Source organism: Perognathus longimembris, chromosome 11, assembly GCF_023159225.1.
Source record: "Perognathus longimembris pacificus isolate PPM17 chromosome 11, ASM2315922v1, whole genome shotgun sequence".
NCBI classification, from domain to species: Eukaryota; Metazoa; Chordata; class Mammalia; order Rodentia; family Heteromyidae; genus Perognathus; species Perognathus longimembris.
In genome coordinates, this window is record NC_063171.1 from 29722783 (window position 1) to 29745179 (window position 22397).

General features: G+C 41.1%; 1 protein-coding gene across 2 annotated transcripts in view; it reads left to right on the forward strand.

Annotated features, from left to right (window-relative positions):
• The window catches only part of LOC125359909 (selectin P), a 32159-nt gene extending 10462 nt beyond the window's left edge, over window positions 1-21697 (forward strand). The window contains exons 3-16 of one of the 2 annotated variants that reach the window (XM_048357772.1): window positions 214-600; window positions 2415-2522; window positions 3057-3245; window positions 5026-5211; window positions 6579-6764; window positions 8717-8902; window positions 10877-11062; window positions 13686-13871; window positions 14852-15064; window positions 17069-17254; window positions 17858-17977; window positions 19193-19223; window positions 20099-20155; window positions 21075-21697. In XM_048357772.1, coding sequence (XP_048213729.1) covers window positions 214-600; window positions 2415-2522; window positions 3057-3245; window positions 5026-5211; window positions 6579-6764; window positions 8717-8902; window positions 10877-11062; window positions 13686-13871; window positions 14852-15064; window positions 17069-17254; window positions 17858-17977; window positions 19193-19223; window positions 20099-20153 — 2219 coding nt within the window. In that variant the 3' untranslated portion in view covers window positions 20154-20155; window positions 21075-21697. The remainder of the gene's footprint in view (window positions 1-213; window positions 601-2414; window positions 2523-3056; window positions 3246-5025; window positions 5212-6578; window positions 6765-8716; window positions 8903-10876; window positions 11063-13685; window positions 13872-14851; window positions 15065-17068; window positions 17255-17857; window positions 17978-19192; window positions 19224-20098; window positions 20156-21074) is intronic. The other variant, XM_048357773.1, reaches the window with a different exon arrangement.
• Window positions 21698-22397: the final 700 nt, after the last annotated feature.

Consider the following 22397-nt stretch of genomic DNA (forward strand, 5'->3'; position numbering starts at 1 on the left):
AGATACTTTTCTCTTCTGGTTTTATATATACTTTTAAATGAAATATGGAAACCACTTTTCTCTTCACAGTAACCACTTAGACACAGAACAGCTATGTTCTTTGCATTCACCTCCTGGTCGGAAATTCACTGGACTATACCCAGACATGCCTGTAAGTCTATAGCCTTCTTCTGGTTAGGGACGCTAACTTGTCACTCTTCTTTTTTTCTCTAGAGCTAACAAATCAGAAAGAAGTGGCTGCATGGACCTATAACTATAGCACAAAAGCATACTCGTGGAATTACTCACGGGCATTCTGCCAGAAGCACTTTACAGATTTAGTGGCCATCCAGAATAAGAACGAAATCACCTACCTCAATGATGTCATTCCCTACTTCAGCTCTTACTACTGGATTGGGATTCGAAAGATTAATAATAAGTGGACTTGGGTGGGAACTAAAAAGACTCTCACAGAGGCGGCTGAGAACTGGGCTGCCAATGAGCCCAACAACAAGAGGAACAACCAGGACTGTGTGGAGATTTACATCAAGAGTGAGATGGCCCCTGGCAAGTGGAATGATGAGCCCTGCTGGAAAAGAAAGAGAGCCCTGTGCTACACAGGTAGGGCTTTCACTGCTCTGCAACGTGTCTATTCAGACATGCCCTCTCTGGTTGGCTAATGTAACCCCAAGTCAATAACATGGAATCACAAAGTCAAGGACATTAACACAAGGGGGAAACTCTTAGTGTTGGTGAGCATCTTGAAGAATATAAGACAAGAGTTAGAGAAATCTGATTATTTGAAAGGAGAAGGATTATTAAGAATATAAACCAGCCTATCCTTCCCATCTTATAACTCATGAAATGGATGCTCAGGAAGTTTTCACCAGAGGGCAGAAAAGGAGGAGAGTTAGGTTTGGAAATGAGTGTGAATCCTAGGAGAACTTTCTTCATCAGCATGCATTAGCATAAGAAAGGTCATGGACTGAAACAGAACTTAACAACCTTCCTAGGAGACACAGCTGTAATCTATACCTAATATATTGGAGTGTTATTATTTTTTGTCATTTGCTTCTTAGTATTAATCACAGTCCTTCTGTATTAACCATAGTCCTTATGACAGCCTCATCAGTGGGACCCGTCTATGGCTATTATTTTTCAAGAAAGGGAAAATATTATACAATATATAATACAAATATTATACAAATATATATAAAATAGTCTCCACGGGGTTCTCGGCTACTTAGAGATGAAGCCAGTTTCAAACTCATGTCCACTTCCAAGTTGGTACTTTCAGCTCTATGTAGTCATTTCCTTTGCTCTACATTTTCATGAGACAGTTGAAGAACATGACAAGGAATTTTTTTAATGCCATTCAGATTCTCTTCAACAATGTATCATTCAGTTTCCTTGGACTTTGGTGAGAGGGTATGGGCAGGAAAGGGAGGAAATAACTGAAGGTAGGTCTTAAGAATACATTTGATTCTTAATTCTCCTCGTCTCAGCATGAACAGACATGTGAGAAAGGATCATCTTCCTACAGTCACAGACCTAATGGTAGAACTGGTTCCATCTTTCTGATATTGCTTCCTCCTGTCTCATGCCATGTCCTTCCTAGCACATACATACTTTGGCTAGGAAGACTATGGACTTCCCTGAGCAAGATAGTTCTGAGGGCTCTGAAACTTCTTTCTTACGTCCTCTTATAGATGCCATACTACCGTACATATTCTAAATTCTCTGGGTGTTAACCTCCTTCCCCTCAGAAGCCCATGCAGGAGAGAAACCCTGGCCCTTCCTGTCACCCCATAGCACATACACAGTGGGGAGACCCTGGAAGTTCAGCTGTGGTTTGATAACATGTAAATATGATATATTTAGGCTCATGAAACATCATGAATTATCCCATATCATTAATAGATCTTAAATATCTAATTTGGCTTCTCTGATCCTCTACTACATGGTCTTGGGATCAGATTTGAAGAAAACAAAAGGTAGAAAGGATGTGGCCCTGACATTGTGTAAGTTGGTCTCAGAAGAACTTGTCTAAGGCCACACAGTGAGTAGGCAGCAGAGCCAATTTCAGGTCACAAGTACAACTTCTGAAACAGGGGCTGTGGATGTTCCTGGTGAGAAAACTACAACCCACTTTGTGTCATGTGGAGGAGTTTCTCTGGCCACATATCTCATGAGGACTCTGCTACTCTGTGTCTACTCACAACGATGCTGTGTTGTATTTCTTGGGAAACACATGAAATAAGAGCTGGGTTACACTCTAGAAGACTCCTGCAATTTCTTTCACAGGAAACAAGTTGGCTGCCCAGTGGCACTCCTGTTCTCCATTGTCTGGTAAGCTCAGTCCTGCCTGAAAAGGGCTGAGTCTGTGTCCTGTCACCTCGAATGCCCACCATTCTGACCCTTCTATCTCTGTGCAGCCTCTTGCCAGGACATGTCCTGCAACAACCGAGGAGAGTGCATCGAGACTATTGGGAACTACACTTGCTCCTGCTATCCAGGATTCTATGGACCTGAGTGTGAATATGGTTAGTCTGTGTGTAGATTTTATGGCGGCCATTGGTCTTAGGCAACAGGTAATAGCAGGAAGTAAAGCATGCTGGGATAGTCTAGTGAGTAAGAGCTAGTCCTGGGCCCCCACTACCAGACACTAAATTGTCTCCAGACACAGCAGGTCTTGGAGAAAATATTTACTTATGAGATTTCTTGGAAAACTAAAAAGGATTAGGTAAAATCCTTCCAAGCTGGTGACACATGCCTATTATCCTAGCTATTTAAAAAGCTGAGATCTGAATATGGAAACTAGCCTAGGCTGATATGGTGAGATTCTAATCCCAATTAGCCAGCAAAAGGCTAGATAGAGGTAGAAGCATGGTTCAAGTTGAGAGGATGAATATTTCCCAAGATACAGGCTATAGAAAGAGCCAAATAAAAATGGGCAGCTTGAATTAGGAACCTAGCAAGAAAAGAGTGAAGAGGGTCACACAAATATTACAGCTTGCAACAAATCTGACACTGTTTTCAAGTCTACAATGAAAAACTTAATATTCTGTTCCTTGCAGTCCGACAGTGTGGGGAATTTGACCTTCCTCCACATGTGTTCATGAACTGCAGTCATCCTCTGGGAAACTTCTCTTTCAACTCACAGTGTGCCTTCCACTGTGCTGAAGGGTACGAATTGAATGGACCCAGCAAGCTGGAATGTTTGGCTTCTGGAATCTGGGCAAATAATAAGCCCCCACAGTGCGTAGGTATGTAGACCATCTTCACTGTCAACTAAAATGGGAGAGCGGTTTCCTCCATCATTCAAAATATGAGCAAAATATCTTGGCACGGTGGCACACACCTATAATCCCAGCTACAAAGCAGGAAGAGATAAAAGTGTTGTGGTTCAACACCAGTCTCCGCAAGGAGTTAGCCAGACTCTATCTCAAAAAAATAAATCTCAAGCTGGGTGCTGGTGGCTCATTCTTGTAATCCTAGCTACTCAGGAGGCTGAGATCTGAGGATTTAAGTTCAAAGCCAAGGAAGGCCATGAGTTTCTTTTCTCCAATTAACTATTTAAAAACCTGAAGTGAAACTGTGGCTGAAAGTGGTTGAGTGCTAGCTTGGGGTAGGATGAACTCAGGGATGGTGTCTAGGCCTGAGTTCAAGCCCCATGACAACCACCAGCAGCAGCAGCAGCAGCAAAAACCTCAGCATGGACACATGGATCTATAATCCCAGCTATGTTGGAGGCAGAAGTAAAAGGATTATGATCCAAGGCCAGGTCTGTGGTCTACATGACAGAACAATTTCCTAGCAAGCACTTGGCCTTGAGTTCAACCCCCAGTGCTGCCAAGAAAAGGGGGGGGGGGGGAGAAAGAGAGAGAAAGAAAGAGAGGAAAGGAGGGAGGGAGGGGGGGAATTCTAGTCATCATTGCTATGGTTGACCAGAGTTAACATTGATTTGGATTTCCATGGTATTTCGCACCTGTATAGGGAGGTGGCTAGTTTAATTCTTGTTCTTAGGCAAGAACATTTCAAAGAAACACCCTCTTCTTTGGTTTTCCAAAAAGAGTACAGAGGATAAGGATGAGAGTTTAGGGAAGGAGTATTATTCATTTGATAATATCACCCTTGCTTCTTGAAGTGAAAGCCAGTGGTATTTGGATCTTTCCAGATAGTTACTGGTACTATTTAACCAACCAAAAGCTCTCCCTTGCCTGCCTTCTTGGGGAAGTACAGCTACTACAGAATCCTAAGGCTCCAGGGTAGTGTGCTGTATGTGACTTGTCTATGGATTATCATCTCCCTGTTGTTATCTTTAACTAGGTAGTTTGTACCCTTAGTGATACCTAAGCCAGACAGCCTGACCTGTCTTCATTCTGCAAAAACATTGCAGCATATCTAATTGTAGCTTCTTCCAGTGGTGAATTTGCATTTGTTAGGCTATAGGAGGTACAATGCAGAGTTTTAAGGGGTATGGACAGCCCCAGGCTGTGTAGGATCAGAGGGCTTAAGACATTGGGACATATGGTGTCCACTGCACTCCTTCCTTGCTAGAAGTGTAGGCAAACCTGGCTATCTATGGAGAAGCTGCCCTGAATTCCCCAAATGAACTGTCCTTCCATTAGCCACTGTGCTACAGTGAGTAAAATAGCATCTGGACTCTTGAAGAAAAAACAAGAGGCCCATTTGTTCTGGGCAAAATAACACACAAGTTGCAAGGCACTTCAGAATGGTGGTGTTTGTACTTTCTCCTCAGCAGGGAAGGAATGCCATCGAGACTTGCCCAGACATGTTTATAAAGGTGTAAGGAAGAGAGAATGTTAGGAATTGAGCTTGGAGGAATCTGTGACATTAAGAAATTTGCACCATATGGAGGATTGGTTACCTAGGTCTGGTCAACTTGGAGCTTCTGACCCTACTGTCTTCCTAGCTCCATCTCTATTTCCTGGGTGTGGAGGCAGTTCCACCACTGCCATCTAACTGTCTAGGCGTTGTTTTTTTCTCTAGCCACCATGCTAAAAACCAGGGTTTTTCTTTCAGCTGTGCAGTGTCAGACTCTGGAAGCCCCTGGCAAAGGAACCATGGACTGTGTGCATCCGCTTGCCACCTTCGCATATGGCTCCAGCTGTAAATTTGAGTGCCAGCCTGGCTATCGAGTGAGGGGGTTGGACACACTCCGCTGTGCTGGATCTGGCCAGTGGACTGCACCCTTGCCAGCTTGTGAGGGTAAGATGTTTTTCACAGCCCCCAAGAAGGAGTCATGGCATCATTGAAAGACCAAGATCTCTAAATACATAAATATCTTCTAGGATCTGATACTGGAGCAGTTTATCTGACCTCTGAGAGCCAGCTTTTTCACCTATAAAATGAAATTAAAAATTGCTAGGTGATTTTGTAAGGATTAAGAATATAAAAATTATGCAATGAAATAGCAGGTAGAAAGTTCCTTGCATAGACCTACGGACTTGCTTAACTTTAATTTCTGCCATTTTTTCTCCATCCCTATCTCCCCGGTATACACAAACAGCAGTACAATATCCTATATTTGAGAAGGAATGAATCAGTGGTTATGAAGACAGAGAGGGATACCCCATTGTAGCATTGGCAAAGGAGAAAAGGAACCCTATAGCTAAAGAATAGTATGTATTAACAATCCTAGCAGTTGCATAATGCCTTGAAGCGGAACTTTATGCAATTGCCTCCAACCCTTAGCTTTTCCCAAGTTTATGAGGGAGGGCTAGCGGGTGGAGGAAAAATAGGAAACTGAAAGTTAGATCAGTGAATTTCCAGTTCCAGATTACAACACCATTTCAAGCACTGTTAGCTAGAAGACCTTAGGGTAGTCATCTTTGCTCATCTGTAAAGTAAGGAAGAAAGACCAGAGCATATTTGGTCTTTATGCTCTGATTCATTAAGAAGTAGAGGCCTCTGATGGAAGGGAAGTCTCTAAGCTCTGCAAACCTCAGGAATAGTCTGGAGATGACACAGCTCTGAGGAAGAGAATAAGGAAAAGACTGGGTGTAATTGTACTCAGGAACTCACTGGGCTATACTCACAGAGCAACTGAAGTCTGATTATGAGGATATCTTGTGTTCCAGGGACAAAGTTCATTAGGGGATCATTTCATAGCACTAAGTAATAGTAGCAACAAGGTGCCACACTGTTGCTTCTTTTTCCTTAGAAGCCCAGGGATTTTCTGTATCTGCCTTTTCTAGATCTGACAAACATGCCAATAAATATTTAATGAATACATTCAATGCACTAAATACAGTGTGAGGCTAGGGCTACAACTCTTGAGGAGGCCATGGGTTAGTGGGGAAGAATTGCAATCATGTATAAGCAGCACAAGAACAGGGGCCATGGGAGAAGAGTTGGTGGGCAAATAGGACAAAATCTAACCTGATACCTGAAGGGCCATGACAGTGAGCCAGAGAAAGAGGGGCACAGGAAAGGCAGTGGTCATAAAGGGAGGATCTGAGGTTCTGAACCTATTGACAATGTGAATAGGAAAGATGAAGCAACTCCCAATAGTCTCCTCTGAAAAACAATTGGGCCCTTCCATGACCTAGTTTCCCCCCATCTTTTCCATGCAGCCATTGCCTGTGAGCCACTGGAGAGCCCCACTCATGGAAGTATGGAGTGTTCCCCATCCTCAAGCACATTTCCATACAACACCAACTGCAGCTTCCATTGTGCTGAAGGCTTCTCGCTGAGAGGAGCCAGTGTCACTCAGTGTGCTGACCTGGGCCAATGGACAGCGCCAGCCCCGGTCTGTCAAGGTACTGTGACACTGAAACATTCCTCTGTGCCCCCTAAGGGCGTCAGCATCCATCACTCACTCACTGAGCACTTACTATGGGACAGGCTCCTGGTGTTCAGCACTAGGGATGAAACAGTGGCTAAGGCCAAGCCTTAGGCTCAACATACTCATTACAACATACCTGATATAGTAGTTGCTTTGAGTGACCCGAGTGGGTAGCCTGAGGAGTCTGGGCTAATGGAGAAAGGAATGGTGTGTGGGAATGAATGGCGGAGTTACAGACACCACAGTTAGTTCTTTTTCTTTTCTTTTCTTTTTCTTTTTTTTTTTTTTTTGCCAGTCCTGGGGCTTGGACTCAAGACCTGAGCACTGTCCCTGGCTTCTTTTTGCTCAAGCACTCTGCCACTTGAGCCACAGTGCCACTTCTGGCCATTTTCTGTATATGTGGTGCTGAGGAATTGAACCCAGGGCTTCATGTATACGAAGCAAGCACTCTTGCCACTAGGCCATATTCCCAGCCTCAGCAGTTAGTTTTTTCATTGCCTGCTAGAAAGCTTGTGGACTCTGAGGCTCAGTGTCTCCTGAGCTTCCCACTAGTGGTGAGTTGGCATATATATACAACTTTAAAATGCTGTTAGACCTGTGGTCTGATTTAACTAAATAATCTGTTATTTAACTCAATAATCAATGTGTTGCTCTTACATGAGAACAAAGGCACAGGAAAGTCATTAGGCCTGTTCCCCACCAGGGTACCCCACACAAAGTTATGTTTCAGAAGTATAATGTTCATATTTTGTGTTGCCATTTACTTGGACTCCCTCAGCAATTTATGTGAATCCTCTGGGTGTACATACACCGTGACACGAAAATGAGCCTTGGTTTGCAAATGGCTTACAAGCCATGAAGAGATAATTTGCATACCTGGGTTACCAGCAACATTATTCGCAATAGTGAAGCAAGCCAAGAGAACATCAACAGAGTAGTTGGAGAATAAACAACACATGGTATGCACATATTATTTAACCTTCAAAAAGCAAGGGAATTCCAACATATCCCACAACACAAATGAACCTTAAGGATATTGTGCTAAGTGTAGTAAGCCAGTCCTCCCCCCAAAAGTAACACATGATTTTGCTTATTTAAACTGTTTCATCAAGATTATAGAGACAGGATAGTATAATGATTGGACAGAGGGGTGGAAGAGCTCCTGTTTAATGACTCTAGTGTTTCAGTTTGTCATGAGAACAATTTTGGACATGGATAGTAGTGGATGCAGTATGACAATTTACTGTCAAATTATATACTTAAATTATTCCAGTGGCAAATAGACAGTTCTTATATATAATATAATGATAATATATAATAATATAATGATATAATATATATTTACCACAATAAAAAAGAAGCAAAAACTAATGAGGCAATGGTATAGTAGATGGACACTTATGATGACCATCAGACTTAAGGTGGTGGGATGTAGTACACATGTATCCTCTGAAGATGGACATACAGAGCCCTCTGCTATTCTTAAACAGGTTGTATGGGAATGGAAAAAGAGAGAAGAGAGGTGGTTGACCTAAGTTATAATATATGCACATGTGAAATTTGAAAGGAAAAAAAAAGATCAAGCCAGCTACCTGGGCTCATGACTGTAATCCTAACTACTCAGGAGGCTGAGATCTGAAGATCCCAGTTTGATGCCAGCCTAGGTAGGAAAGTCCATGAGACTCTTATCTCCAATTAACCAGTAAAAAGTTGGAAACGGAACTGTGGCTAAAGTGGTTGAGTGCCATTCTTGAGTATAAAAGCTAAGGAATGGTGCCCAGACCCTGAGTTCAAGCCCCAGAACTGGCATACTGATACACACACACACACACACACACACACAAACACACACACAAACACATACACACACCACAAACAAAACCAATAAGTACTTGTATAATGTTTCCTTACTTCCTCCCCTCTTAGCTTTGCAGTGCCAGGATTTCCCAGTTCCAAGAAAGGCCAAGATGAATTGCTCACATCCTTTTGGAACTTTTCAGTATCAATCGGTCTGCAGCTTCTCTTGTGCTGAAGGTTCCCTCCTGGTAGGAGCGCGTGCAATCCGCTGCATGGCTACAGGACACTGGAGTGCTGCTCCTCCAGAATGCCGGGGTAAGAGGGCATTGCCTCCTTACAAAAGGAAGGCTGCATTTTAGAGCTGGTGACTGGGCAAGGCCTTGTTTGAAATGGGCTGGACAAGGAAGAAATATGATCATTTATCCTTTCATTCAGTAACCCAATGATCCCAAATGCAAATATCTTCAGAGGCTAAGCAGAAATGTTTGTGTCTAGATACCTGGAAACAGGGGATAGCGAATGTGATGGCCTTGCAAATCCTTTTCAGGCCATTACCAGGACCTAAAGGTGCCTAGCTTGAATTAAGTAAACTATATTCACAGGTAGCTATGGTTTGCCCCCTTAGCTCCCACTGTAACTATATTGCAACCTGGACACGGTACTGAGTCCACTCATCTTTGGGGGAAGAACTGGGTCACTAGGGAGGGTTCTCACAACGTTCAGAACTCCTCTGGGAAATCCAGGGCTGTAGAGGGCAGATGACAGTCAGATGACAGTCCATTGCTCCATACTGCCATGCCTGTGTGTTTCACAGAAGGGAGGTTGCCATGTGCCCTGGCTTCCGGGACCTTCCAGCTCCCTTCTGCTTTTAGTTCTTTGTTTGCTCTGACTGAACTTTCTACTCTCCTTGCTGGGGAGCACATCAAGTGAAATACCCAAATGTGGTCAGGGCAGGAAGGTGAGGCTCCAGGCTTGCAATCCACTGGCTGTCGTAACACTTCAGAGAGAATGTTATCAGACAAGTTCCCTCTTCAACTGTGCCCACATGCCCTTTGCTGTGAGAAGACAAAGCCACAGAAGAGCAGGACTGGATTCTACCAAACCAAGCTATCAAGATGCATCTGCCCCATTTGTCTTTAACAACCGACAAGCTTTTTGAGTGATCTCTTCCCCCTCACAATGAATATAGGAAGGTTTTCCACGTGGCTGGAAGTAACTTACACCTGCAGAGGGCAACAGATGCTGGGAAGAGAGAGAATAAAACAAGAAGGCTCTCCAAACCTCATGCCAATCGAAGTCAGTGGCTGAAAATGGCCTCAGGACAACCGTAGCACCCTTGTCTCTGGTCTAAAATCACACACTTCTGAACTAAGACCTTGCAAGACCTTGAAACCGGGTCCTTATTTTATTTTTGATGATCAGCCCCTCCTAGTTGCTAAGCAAGATTTGAGCTATTTGAGCAATAGCCCCAGCCTTTGTTGCTTTGGTTATTTTGGGAGTAGGGTCTAGCATTTTCAGCCCAGGTAGACCTAGAGAGTTATTCTCCTATTTATGCCTCCCAGGTAGATGGGAGGGTGGGCACATTCCCCCATGTCTAGCTTGTTCTTTGAATGGGGGTCTTACTAGCTTTTTGCTAGAGCTGACCTCAAACCACAATCTTCTGAATCTCTGCCTCCAAAGTAGCTTGAGTTACAGGTATGAGACACTACACCCAACTCTAGGCTTTACTTTTTATGTCAACATATTTAACCTGGACTTTGCTGTTTTCTAAAGAACAGATGTTACCATTTATATTGAGAGTATTTTTCAATCTGATTTTAAAGAATCTTAGAAACTAGGTAATATTATTTTCCTCATTTAAAAATAGAGTCAGAGAGATTAAGTGATTTGCCAAAAGTCACAGAGCACAATCACCAACTCAATCAAATAAGTTCTCTACCACCTCACACTATGTGTGTATGCTGTGACAAAGAACTAAGAGGCATAATTAACTATTTTGTACAGTGAACAAGTTTAGTGTTTTGCATCTGGCCACTGTAGGATGAGGCTTTTGAGAAGAGGGGGAAATTATCAGACAGTTGATGAATTATTCACCTACTCTGCATCTATGATTTTTGTGTTGTTTCTGACATTTGATTTTTCTATGTGATTTATTATAACTCCTTATATAGCTAGGCATGCTGCAAGGCAAGGATTATACTTTTCTTCCTTCTTAGATGAAATGACTGAATCTTAGGAGATTTGTTGTGAATGAGCATGATCATTCCTTTTCTTGCATACCCACTGTAGCTAAGACCTGCACACCTTTGTTAAGCCCTCGGAATGGAACAATGACATGTGTCCAGCCTCTTGGAGGTTCCAGCTACAAATCCACATGTCAATTCAACTGTGATGAAGGGTTTTCATTATCTGGACCAGAAAGACTGGATTGTACTTCATCTGGACACTGGACAGCCTCCCCTCCAACATGTAAAGGTAGGAACAAGGGTCTTTTCTCTCTTATGACTTCCAGATACTATCATAGGATGAAAGAATCATCAGCGATTCATATGGAAGTGTTCTTAAGCTAAAACAATACATCATCCACAGAACATGGGGAGTTAGACCAACCTTCCTTTTTATCCTTCTGAATAATCTTTTTGCAATCATACAATTATAGTTTCATAAAGGTCTTTCCTGATATCATTCCAAATGATGTTTAGTGCAATTTTGGAATAATGAAGAATGTCTCCTGTATTTTATACATGTAGAAGCAAAGGCTCAGAAAGATTAACTTGCTCAAGGATACACCATTTGGAAATGACAAAGCTCAACTGTTTCACTGAGACTTTTGTTATAATGTCTTTGGAAGTCATTTATACTGTTTATTCATTCCTTTCCAAACTTAACTTCACCCAGCATTAATCTTCAACACTGAAGTTATTCAGGGATGGATGTGATGGAACTATTTTCTACTCGCTCCTTCTACTTCCATATAAATCATAAAGTCCTCAAGAGCAGAGACTGTGCCTCCTTCACCTGTTTATCCTCTGCATTAGCTAAATAGAATTAAAGTAGGTTATGACAAGTATCTGCTGAAGTGAAGCTCATCATATTTACTCCAGCACAGCACTACAGTCAATTAGTATAATCCTCAAAATCAAGGGCAGATCTGATCTCAAAGTATCCCTCAAAGTATCTGGCAGGCCTTCTACCTGGCATGTCATATGATATAACATAGACTGAATGAATTCACAATTCTCATTTGGTTTCAGAGGGCACAGCTGTTCCAATTTATTGTTCAGTACAGTCAGAATTGGTAATAATAAGACTAGCAATAAGTAACCTTTAGAGCTTCTGGAGTAACAGGCATTCTATATGTATGATTACAGTATACACATACTACCATTAGATGTTTATCAGCTCCATTTTAAACAAGGAGAAACTGAGACTTTGAGAGAAGCAGGTGGCAAAGGTCACATACATAACTTGGATATAGGCAAGTCAGCAGGATTCAAACTCAAGCATAGTTGGCTAAGATATTTTCCACTGTTATACCACACTGCCACCCAGTGGCAGAGCTCCTAAATTCTGGGTCTGTCCCTGGTAAATTTAGTCTTCGACTGTGCAAGTTGCAGCCAAAATTGCTATAATAAACCTTAGAAATGACAGCGTCTAAATCTCTAGTGATCTATTGAGCCATATCAAAAACAGCTAAAATATTTTTTATTCCTCCTTATGCAATACCATGGACTGTTCTTTCCCCATTCCTCTCCCTCCCCAATGTCACCCAGCTGCAAAAGGAGAGGAGTGGACAATATCATCACTGAAGTCATTATGCTAGTCAAGAATTTCTCTTTTTTTCATTTTTTTCTTGGATTACTGAGTCCAGGGCGTCACACAAGCTAGGCAAGCATCTACTGAGCTATTTTGTTTTTACTTATGGTTCTAGACACGTGGATTTGAACTCCGGGGCTCACACTTGCCAGTCAGGCACTCTACCACAGGGGGCACTCTACTCACATCCTTGGCTAGGAAGTGTGTCAAAGGCCATAAAATGCTGCCATCTGCTGTCAAAAAGATGGGCTATGTAATTCCTCTTTAGTTCCCTTTCCAGATAGTTTCTGCTCCTTTCTTTCATGGCACTTCTTCCAAATAAACTTTCCCTTGGAGGGAAAAAGAGAGATTACAAGTATCAAAGGAATCTATCTTAGTCAGGGATTAAACATTAGGGAATGGGCTCATCTCTCTCTCTCATTCATTATTCAACTGATATTTATCATGAACGGTATGTTCCAATATTCTGTTTTGCGGTTATAAGAAGAAAAAGCCCTTCTTAAAATCATATTAAAGTTTAAAATCATTTGCACAGTCAACATGGTTGTTTAATCTGTAATTACTTAAATCAGTTTTTCTTCCCTGCTTCCCCACCCTCTCTTCCCTGTGGAACAGGTATCTACCTCTCACCTGTGAGCCCAGTCCCCACTTGTGTCTAGAACCATCCCTGACCAGTGGACACAACCTTTAGTAAACTATTGTCCTCAGATTTGAGGATTAGAATCCAATGATCCTATCCTGATTTTGAGAGGTGGTTTCATGTGTACCTGTATTCCTCTGACTTTCCAATATCCATGTTCTACATTTAGAACAATGGTTCTTCTTTTTCCATATGCTGAAATCTTATCCATCAACACTATACAAGGACAGTAATTTTCACACAGTGTATTTTTTTTGACCAGTCCTGGGCCTTGAACTCAGGGCCTGAGCACTGTCCCTGGCTTCTTCTTGCTCAAGGCTAGCACTCTCCCACTTGAGCCACTTCTGGCCATTTTCTGTATATGTGGTGCTGGGGAATTGAACTCAGGGCCTCATGTATACAAGGCAAGCACTCTTGCCACTAGGCCATATCCCCAGCCCTCCTCTATACATCTTGACCATCCCTCCCTCCCTACCTTTTGTAATGAACATCCCATTTAATATGTTGTGGAATTTATAAAAGACTTGGAATACTATAGATGCTCAATAAATACTTGTTGAATATATGAGTCAATAAACTTTGCATAACATAAAACTTCGTAATAACCTTGCATATTGTGATGTTCTCAATTTGATACTCTAGTCATCAAGTGCCCAGAACTCTTTGCGCCAGAGCAAGGCAGGTTGGATTGTTCCCACACTCATGGACAATTCCGTGTTGGCTCCACCTGCCATTTCTCCTGTAACAAGGGCTTTGTGATAGAGGGATCAAGCAATGTGAGATGCACCAGTTCTGGAAGATGGTCCACATCTCCACCAATCTGCAAAGGTAATGCATACTCTCTGGACAGATCTTCTTTGGAAATTTTTTCCACAATGAGAGCAATCACATAGCTTTAATATGTGATAAGTGATTCTATTATTATTGGACTTTGGCAACAGTCTGTGGATTATAAACTTCTAAAGATTGACAGACTTCTAAGCTTGTTAAGAAACGACTTACGATTCTTATAGACATCTTGTTTTTATAACTTTAGGTTCTTTTTCCCAAAGAGTTTTACTGGGCAAAGTAAATGATATCCATTACTTCATTACTGAAAGAATATGAGGACTGCAATCACAATTTCAATTTTTCAAATTGAGAAAAGGAGAGGCAGAGAGGTCAATTATCATCTATGTGCCATATAGAAGTTAAATGGTGAAACCATTAATGGCAAAGCCATTCATGTTGAACTTTGGCCTGGTAATAATATCGCCTCCCAATAAAGCAGGGAAGGTAGACAACTGGCATGTGTATATTCAAGTATATTCAAATGTTTACTGAATTGTCATATTTCTCTGTGTGTAGGGAGGGAGGGAAATCCTAGGGCTTTAACTAGTCCTTGGCACTGTCCCTGAACTTTGTTGCTCAAGTCTAGCATTCTACCACTTGACCCACAGCTCCACTTCCAACTTTTTGTTGGTTAATTGGAGATAAGAGTCTCATGGACTTTCCTGCCCAGCCTGGCTTTGAACTGTGATCCTCAGATCTCAGCCTCCTGAGTATCTAGGGTTACAGGCATGAGCCACTAGCACCCAGCAGAATTGTCATATTTCTGTACCAACTGTTTTGTGGCTTCTTTAAATATGTACTGATAATTCTTCTTGGGTCCAAGACAACCATATCTTCAAGGAAACTTGGATAATCTTCTCCAGAAGGAGAAATTTGAAAGAAATGAGACACAGTTATTCCATACCAATCTTAATTTAGATAAGCTCCTTTTACTGAGAGCATCCTGAAAACTTTACATGAAAACATTTTTCTCATGGCAGGTGTAGCATCACTTCCTCCTAGAGAGGTGAAATGCCCAGCCCTCACCCTTCCTGCACAGGGAACAATGTCCTGCAGATATTCCCAGGGAGCCTTTGGTTTGAATACTATGTGTGACTTTGTATGCAAAGCTGGATTCACACTCATAGGAGACAGCACTCTCAGATGCGGGCCTTCAGGACAATGGACAGCAGCAACTCCAGCTTGCAGAGGTAATGTGAAAAAGGAGCAGGGAGGTCTGATGCCATCTGCCCGTAGGTACTTAGGTTAGCCAGGATTCCTGCTGAAATCCTTCCCAAGCCCCAACACCATGCGAGGTACCTGTTTCCCCACCCAATCCACACCTGTCCCAGTCACATGTAATGTACATCTCTACTACCTCTGCTCTTCCTCTTGCTATACCCTAGTATTCCAAGATCTAAAGGAGGAAACATTTATAGATGTATCAAATGTGTTGGAACTCTAACAATGCTAAGCACAAAAATAACTAGATGAATTTTTAAATATAAGTTCCAATTTCATTCATTAGAAAACACCATAAACATTCCATAATTTCATAGTAATTGGCATCTAGGTTAGGTCTGTGTGACATCTTCCAACTCATGAAACATTGAGCTCTATGTCTCCTTTTCAGTTTTGTGCCAGTATTGGGGCTTGAACTTAGGGCCTTGTGCTCTGCCACTTGAGCCACTGCTTGACTTTCAGCTTTTTACCAGTCAGTTGGAGATAAGAGTCTCTAGGATTTGTTTGCCCAAGACAGTGTTGAACTTTGATTCTCTGATCTCAGCCTCCTGAATAGGTTATAGGTATATCTACTGTACAGCTACAGGATTATAGATATAGCCACTGGTGGCTGACTCTACACCTCTTTTGACTTTCTATTCCCCACAAAACATAGCATAGAGCCTTTACAAATGTCACCACTGCTTATTAATATTTAGTTGAATTAAATTTAATTTCCTGAGGACAGTTTTGAATCCATAAATTAGAGAAAATAATCTGAAGCCCTCTGAAAAAGTTTAATTCATATGATGATCTTTACTTCTTTTATTTATTTTTATTATTATTAAATTTTATTGATAAGATGATGTGCAGAGAGGGTATAGTTACATAATAAGGTAGTGAGTACATTTCTTGTCATATTTGTTACACCCTCCTTCATTTTTCTTTCCCTTCCCCAGTTCAGATAAGCATATATACAATATCCAGTGTACCAGAATGATATACAGTAACCACAGGGGGTATGTCAAAGGAAATTCACCTAGTACATTAAACATTGACAACAGTAAAATCCTCCTGTTTCCGTCTCTTGAAGTTCATTTTGCTTAGTCTCATCTTATATAATCATATGTATGTAGCTGTTGAGACCTTTTTATGTTTATTTAGTAATTGTTTGGTTTTAGAGAGATGATGTAAAGTCACTGACCAAAATATGTAGAAATACCATTTGAAAAGAAGTTTGTTGCTTTACAGACATGATCTCTACTGTTCTCCCCTCCCCCTCCAACAACCACATATCAGGGAGACCATGCGCCTTTGTCCTCTGTGCTCTAGGCTTGTCTTGCTCAATATTATTTGTTCAAGATTTGACCATTTCCCTGTAAATGCCATTATTTTATCATTTCTTTTTTTGCCATTAAGATTACCTTTATTTCAAGTACACATTAAACAAAAGATTGATTATCTAAAATCAAATGTAATACTTTTGAAAGAGACATATTCTAAAAATAACTGATTTCAATGACAAATTAAAAATTTACTGAGTAGTCTGATTTCTAAGTTTATCTTGCTGTTAATTTCATTAAACATATTGACTATTTTTTTTTTACTAACTTTACTTCTTTTAAACTTCTAGTGTCCAGCTGTACTGGAAGCTTGCTACATATCCAATAATCACAAGCCAATCATTACTATATATTGATAATAACACTTAGAACAATTGTATTTTTGAGAGGCATAAAATATGTAAAAAGTATTTTTGGAGGGAAGATTTACCTATTGCAGATATTCATTGAATGCTAGGATACGCCCCTCCCATTCTTCCGCGCTTTGAGTGGGCTATTCAGTATGTGTGGTATTAGAGGGCTGGAACAAATACTGGAAGTGGTTGATTTCCTTTTTGACAATGAATATTGTCAAAAATATTGATAGGTCGCTCATGAAATCACAATCTTCATTTACCTTCATTCTTCTTGTTTGTTTCTCCTTTTCCTCAGCCATCAAATGCTCAGAACTGCACATTAGTCCACCAATAGTGATGAACTGTTCCAATCCCTGGGGGAACTTCAGCTATGGGTCAACCTGCGCTTTTCACTGCCCAGAGGGTCAATTACTTAATGGCTCTGCAAAAGCAGCATGCCAAGAAAATGGCACCTGGTCAACTATCATGCCAACCTGCCAAGGTACGTAGGATTTAAGAAGGTCACCTCAACATGAAAAAAAAATCAAAATCAGAGTTTCTTTTCTGTATATTTTTTCACAGTGTACTTCCTTTCTATCATTGGATTTCCCTTAATAAACATAGCACCATGAGTCATACCAAAACTCCCTGTGAACAATAGAAATTCAATTCAGTAATTCAGTGTAGATAGTTGCAACTCCTTTTCAAGTGCTCAGATGAATCATTATTTTAACTGTGAGTTCTTTCACAAAGAGTTCTAATTTATTGTCCTAGAGCTTTGTTTACCACCTACCTCTAAAAATCCCTTAGACTTTTCTTTAAATATGCTGCATCTGTTTGCAAGCTTTAACTCAGCCTCCATTTTTTTCTCCTACCTATATTTCTCTAGCAACTTGCCATGGCTACTTTCTGTTTTATGGTTGAATCTTCCATTACCAAAGAAAATTCCTCTTGCTTTATTCTATTTGGCTAAGCTGTCATGCTCGGGCATGTTACTAAGTCTTTACCCTGAACTCTTTAGAAATTTCATTTGATATTTAACTCTTGGGCCTTGCTTCCTAGTCTGCTGCAGTGGGCTTCATGTGTGTGTGTGTTTGTCTTGCAGTGGGGTCATTGACGGTCCAGCAAGCCCTGACTTACTTTGGTGGAGCTGTGGCTTCTTCAACAGGTCTGGCACTGGGTGGGACACTCCTGGCTCTTCTAAGAAAACGCTTGAGAAAGAAAGGTAAATAAGGAAAGAGTTTCCTCTTGCTTTCTTGTTTCACGTGATTTGGGATTAGGGTGGTGCAGGCAATACGTTAGTAGCTCATGTTTAGAAACATTCCATTCAAAGAAAACAAAAAGGCTAACATAAGAATTTACTGCCCATCAGAATCACCTGGGGAAACTTTAGAAAGATGCTCCTGCAGGGAGACTTCAGGGACATCTTGCCTTAAAATTCAGATGATGCAGTATTGCAGCTTAGCATTTGGAGGCCTGTGGAATCTCCCATTTAGAAAAATGTCCCACATCCCTTCCTTCCTATCACAACCAATAGGTCAACTCTGTTACGCACTAAGACACATAATGATAGTCCCTACATTAAAGGGGAGACAAGTTAAATCCGTACAATGCTAAAGTAAAGAAATAATATGTGGATAAAACACAACCTGATATATCCAGAACATTAGAATAGAGGTGTTCAAACCATTCTGGTAGGGTCAGAAGAGCTTTCCTGAGCTTAACTTTCAAGCATGAGAACGACTTGGCCAGGAGTAAGTGGAAATAGAGTTCAAGCGGAGAAAACAGTATGCTGGGAAATGGTATGCTTAGCTGGTCAGAGCATCTGAAGCCACAGGGGCTTACAAAGGAGGCAGGAGAAGAAACTAGAGCTATAAAGGACTAATACTTTACCTGACATGGTGTACTCAGAAAATCTGCATTCTTTCCTGAAAATTTATGGAGTTGATACAGGATTTTAGCAGTGATGTAGCCAAAGAGATGAGGGCTGTATAACAGAAACTTCATCAGACTATTCATAAGGAAAAGAGCTGTGGTCTATGTGAAGACCTGTCTACTCACTGTTCTAAAGAATTTCTATTATCAGCCACATGCCAGTGGCTCACGCCTGTAATTCTAGCCACTCAGGAGGCTGAAATCTGATGATTGAAAGCAGAAGCCAGCCTGTAAAAGGAAGTCCACGTGATGCTTATTTCCAATTAACCATCAAAGAAGCCGGAAGTAGAGTGTTGGCTCTACTTCCAGAGCACTAGCCTTGACCAACGGGAAAAAACCCTCAGGGACAGCATCAAGGCCATGAGTTCAAGCCCCAGGACCAGCACCATAAATACACACACACATACACACAAGAATTCCTATCACCAATGACTCTGACCCTTCATCTCATTGTTTTTTTCCCTGCCTTTTAAACCAATTATTCATGTTTTCTCACTTATTTCAGATGATGGGAAATGTCCTTTGAATCCTCACAGGTAAGAGAAATATTCTATGAACTTAATTTTGCTAGTCTAACTTTCTGATTTACGATGTCAGGATAATCATACACACTGTCTGCCTCTTTATTTATTTATTTATTTGTTTGGGCCACATCCTATTTTTACTCTCCAGAAGTAAAATATACACATGATACAACTTTTTTTTTTTTTTGCCAGTCCTGGGGCTTGAACTCAGGGCCTGAGCACTGGCCCTGGCTTCTTTTTGCTCAAGGCTAGCACTCTGCCACTTGAGCCACAGTGCCACTTCTGGCTTTTTCTATATATGTGGTGCTAAGGAATCGAACCCAGGGCTTCAAGTATACGAGGCGAGCACTTTACCACTAGGCCATATTCCCAGCCCCACAAGATATAACTTAACTATAGATAATGTGGTCAAAGTCAGCAAATGCTCCAATTGTAGCATGAAGAAGAAATACACAGGAGAACATAATTTGTAGTAGAAACAAAATGCTCAAGCTCAGGCCAACCACTTTCCTGCCACCAAGGGAAGATGATGACAAGCTTTATAACTTGTGTACAGTTGTTCACCATTTTAAAAAACTCATTCTGGTGTTGACCAGGTTTTCTCATACCATGAGAGTCATTAACACAATTATCTCCCGTTTACACCAGTCTGGACATTTCCCATTATCTGAAATAAGTGAGTGGGTATAAAATAAACAGTAATGCAAATTACCCAGGGCTGTGAAGTAAGAATTTTGAAAATTGTACGTGTATTTACTTTCCTTTCCAAATGAAAGCAGACAGAATTCCAGGGCCAGGGTGGCAATCCACAGTTTTTGGAAACATCCATGTTCGACTGTGTTGACTAAGTATTGCATGATGGTCATACTTTTGTTTCTGTTCTTTAGCCACCTAGGAACATATGGAGTCTTTACAAATGCTGCATTTGAACCAAACCCTTGAAGGTAAGTTACCTTGGAAGGTAGTTTTTTAAGAAAATGCAATTGTGTGTGTGGGGGGGGAACAAATAGAAAGCTTAATTTTTTTTAAAATTTTTTTTGCTCTAGGCTAGCACTCTGCCACTTGAGCCACAGTGCCACTTCTGGCCATTTTCTGTATATGTGGTGCTGGGGAATCAAACCCATGGCTTCATGTACATGAGGCAAGCACTCTTTCCACTAGGCCATATCCCCAGCCCGAAAGCTTGATATTTTATATAAATATATATTGGATTTTTAAGGCAATGGCAGGATAATGTATTGGCAGGAGGACATATGCACAGCAGAGAAATGACAAGAGAATGAGTTCCTTTAAGGATTTCCATCTCCTTCAGGGTATAAATGTTCTAATGATACATAACTTAGTCCAGAATGTATGGCATTCCCATTACTGGCTTGTTGGGTGGTATTACATGATGACACTGCCTGACAACCCATTATGCTACCTTCTGGGAAAATAGAAATAATCTGATATCATCCTTCTTTTGAACAGCACCGTGAATAGTTTAAAATGCAGCTTGGATGACTGCAAATCTGTAATATAGAAAGATGATTATTTTAGCTTTGGGGGGGTAGCTTTAGTGAAAGATTTTTCTTTTTTAAAATTGATGATACTGGGGCTGGGGATATGGCCTAGTGGCAAGAGTGCTTGCCTCCTATACATGAAGCCCTGGGTTCAATTCCCCAGCACCACAAATACAGAAAATGGCCAGAAGTGGCGCTGTGGCTCAAGTGGCAGAGTGCTAGACTTGAGTAAAAAGAAGCCAGGGACAGTGCTTAGGCCCTGAGTCCAAGCCCCAGGACTGGCCAAAAAAGGAAAAAATAAAATAAAATAAAATAAAATTGATGATACTTATATTAATGCCCCTTTTTTCTTATTTTTCAGAGACCTGCCCTTTCTCCTTTTACCTTGTCTAATCTCTGAGGATCTGCTTGGTGAACAGCAAGCTTCCTACTAGACTTGACTTTGGCTGTAGCACATTTGTAAAGTTTTCTGTAAATAACTGTGAATAAAAGACATGGACCATTTTTCTTTATTAGCTTGACCGGAGCAGAAGAGTCATGCCACATTCCCACCTCTCTACCCACCACCCCCTCCTGCCCCACTGTTCCTCTTCTTCCCACACAAGCCACAGAGGCCAGCAGCAAATGGTTCTGCTGCTCTTTGTGAGCTTTGGCCTGAGACAGGAGCATCTGACTCACCAGAAGAGCAGACTGGGAAGAAATGAAAATACTGTTTTTTTGCTTTTGGATTAAAAGAAGGCATTTTATATGTTGTTGGAAGACAAGAGTCTCTAACTTGAGGTAAATCTTGGAAGATCTAGAGTTTTCAGTGGTTGCTGTCACTGAGTTCACTTAGTCCCTCAGATACTGAGGCTTCTACAGAAACTTCTGGATGTCACTAGAAGCTACAAAAGACCATTTCGATGGGAGGTTACATCTCACTGTAGATGTTTCCTGAAGCAAAGGACCCAAATATCAGTATTTGAATGTGTAATTAAAAAGGTCTACCCTTCAAAGCTGTGTTCTTCTACTGAGTGTTTTGTTCAGTAAGGTCTGTGTGCGTCACTTTGCCATTAATGTAATACACAGGTACAGTTGTTCCAATTACAGTTCCACCATTCAGGAAGCTAGCAAATGTGTAACACACTCATGTGTCCACTTGCTCCAAGAGAAAATCAGAGAAGCAGAAAAAGACTTCATCATCTTAATGTTCTCTAGGGTAGAATGGATATTCTTTATCTACTATTTAAAATCACACATTTAGTGAATAGCCCACTACAAGTCATATAGTGCTGACCTGGAATTAATGAAAAAAGACTGGAGGGACAAGCAATATGTAGTTATTTTTCACGCTGAAAGATAATCCAATGACTATGTCATATAGACTAGATACACAAAAGCAAATTTATAAGTGATTACAAAAAGATTACAATGATTTTTGCAAGGATTTGGTAAGATATGCTGCATTTAAAAAGTTCCTCATATATGCTTCCAAAAGAGCCTCTGACTTCTTGGTATAAGTCAGCCACTGAGCTAAGTACTACAGGACAAGGGTTTTGAATGCAGTCTCCTAAGTCAGAATTTGGTTCTGTGGAGGCTATTAGGGAATTCTGGTGTTCTAAGCAGTGGGAACCACTGAAATTGTAGGAAGGCATTGTTCCTGTCCCTGATGGGTTGTGATTACAATAGACACATGTATAAAATG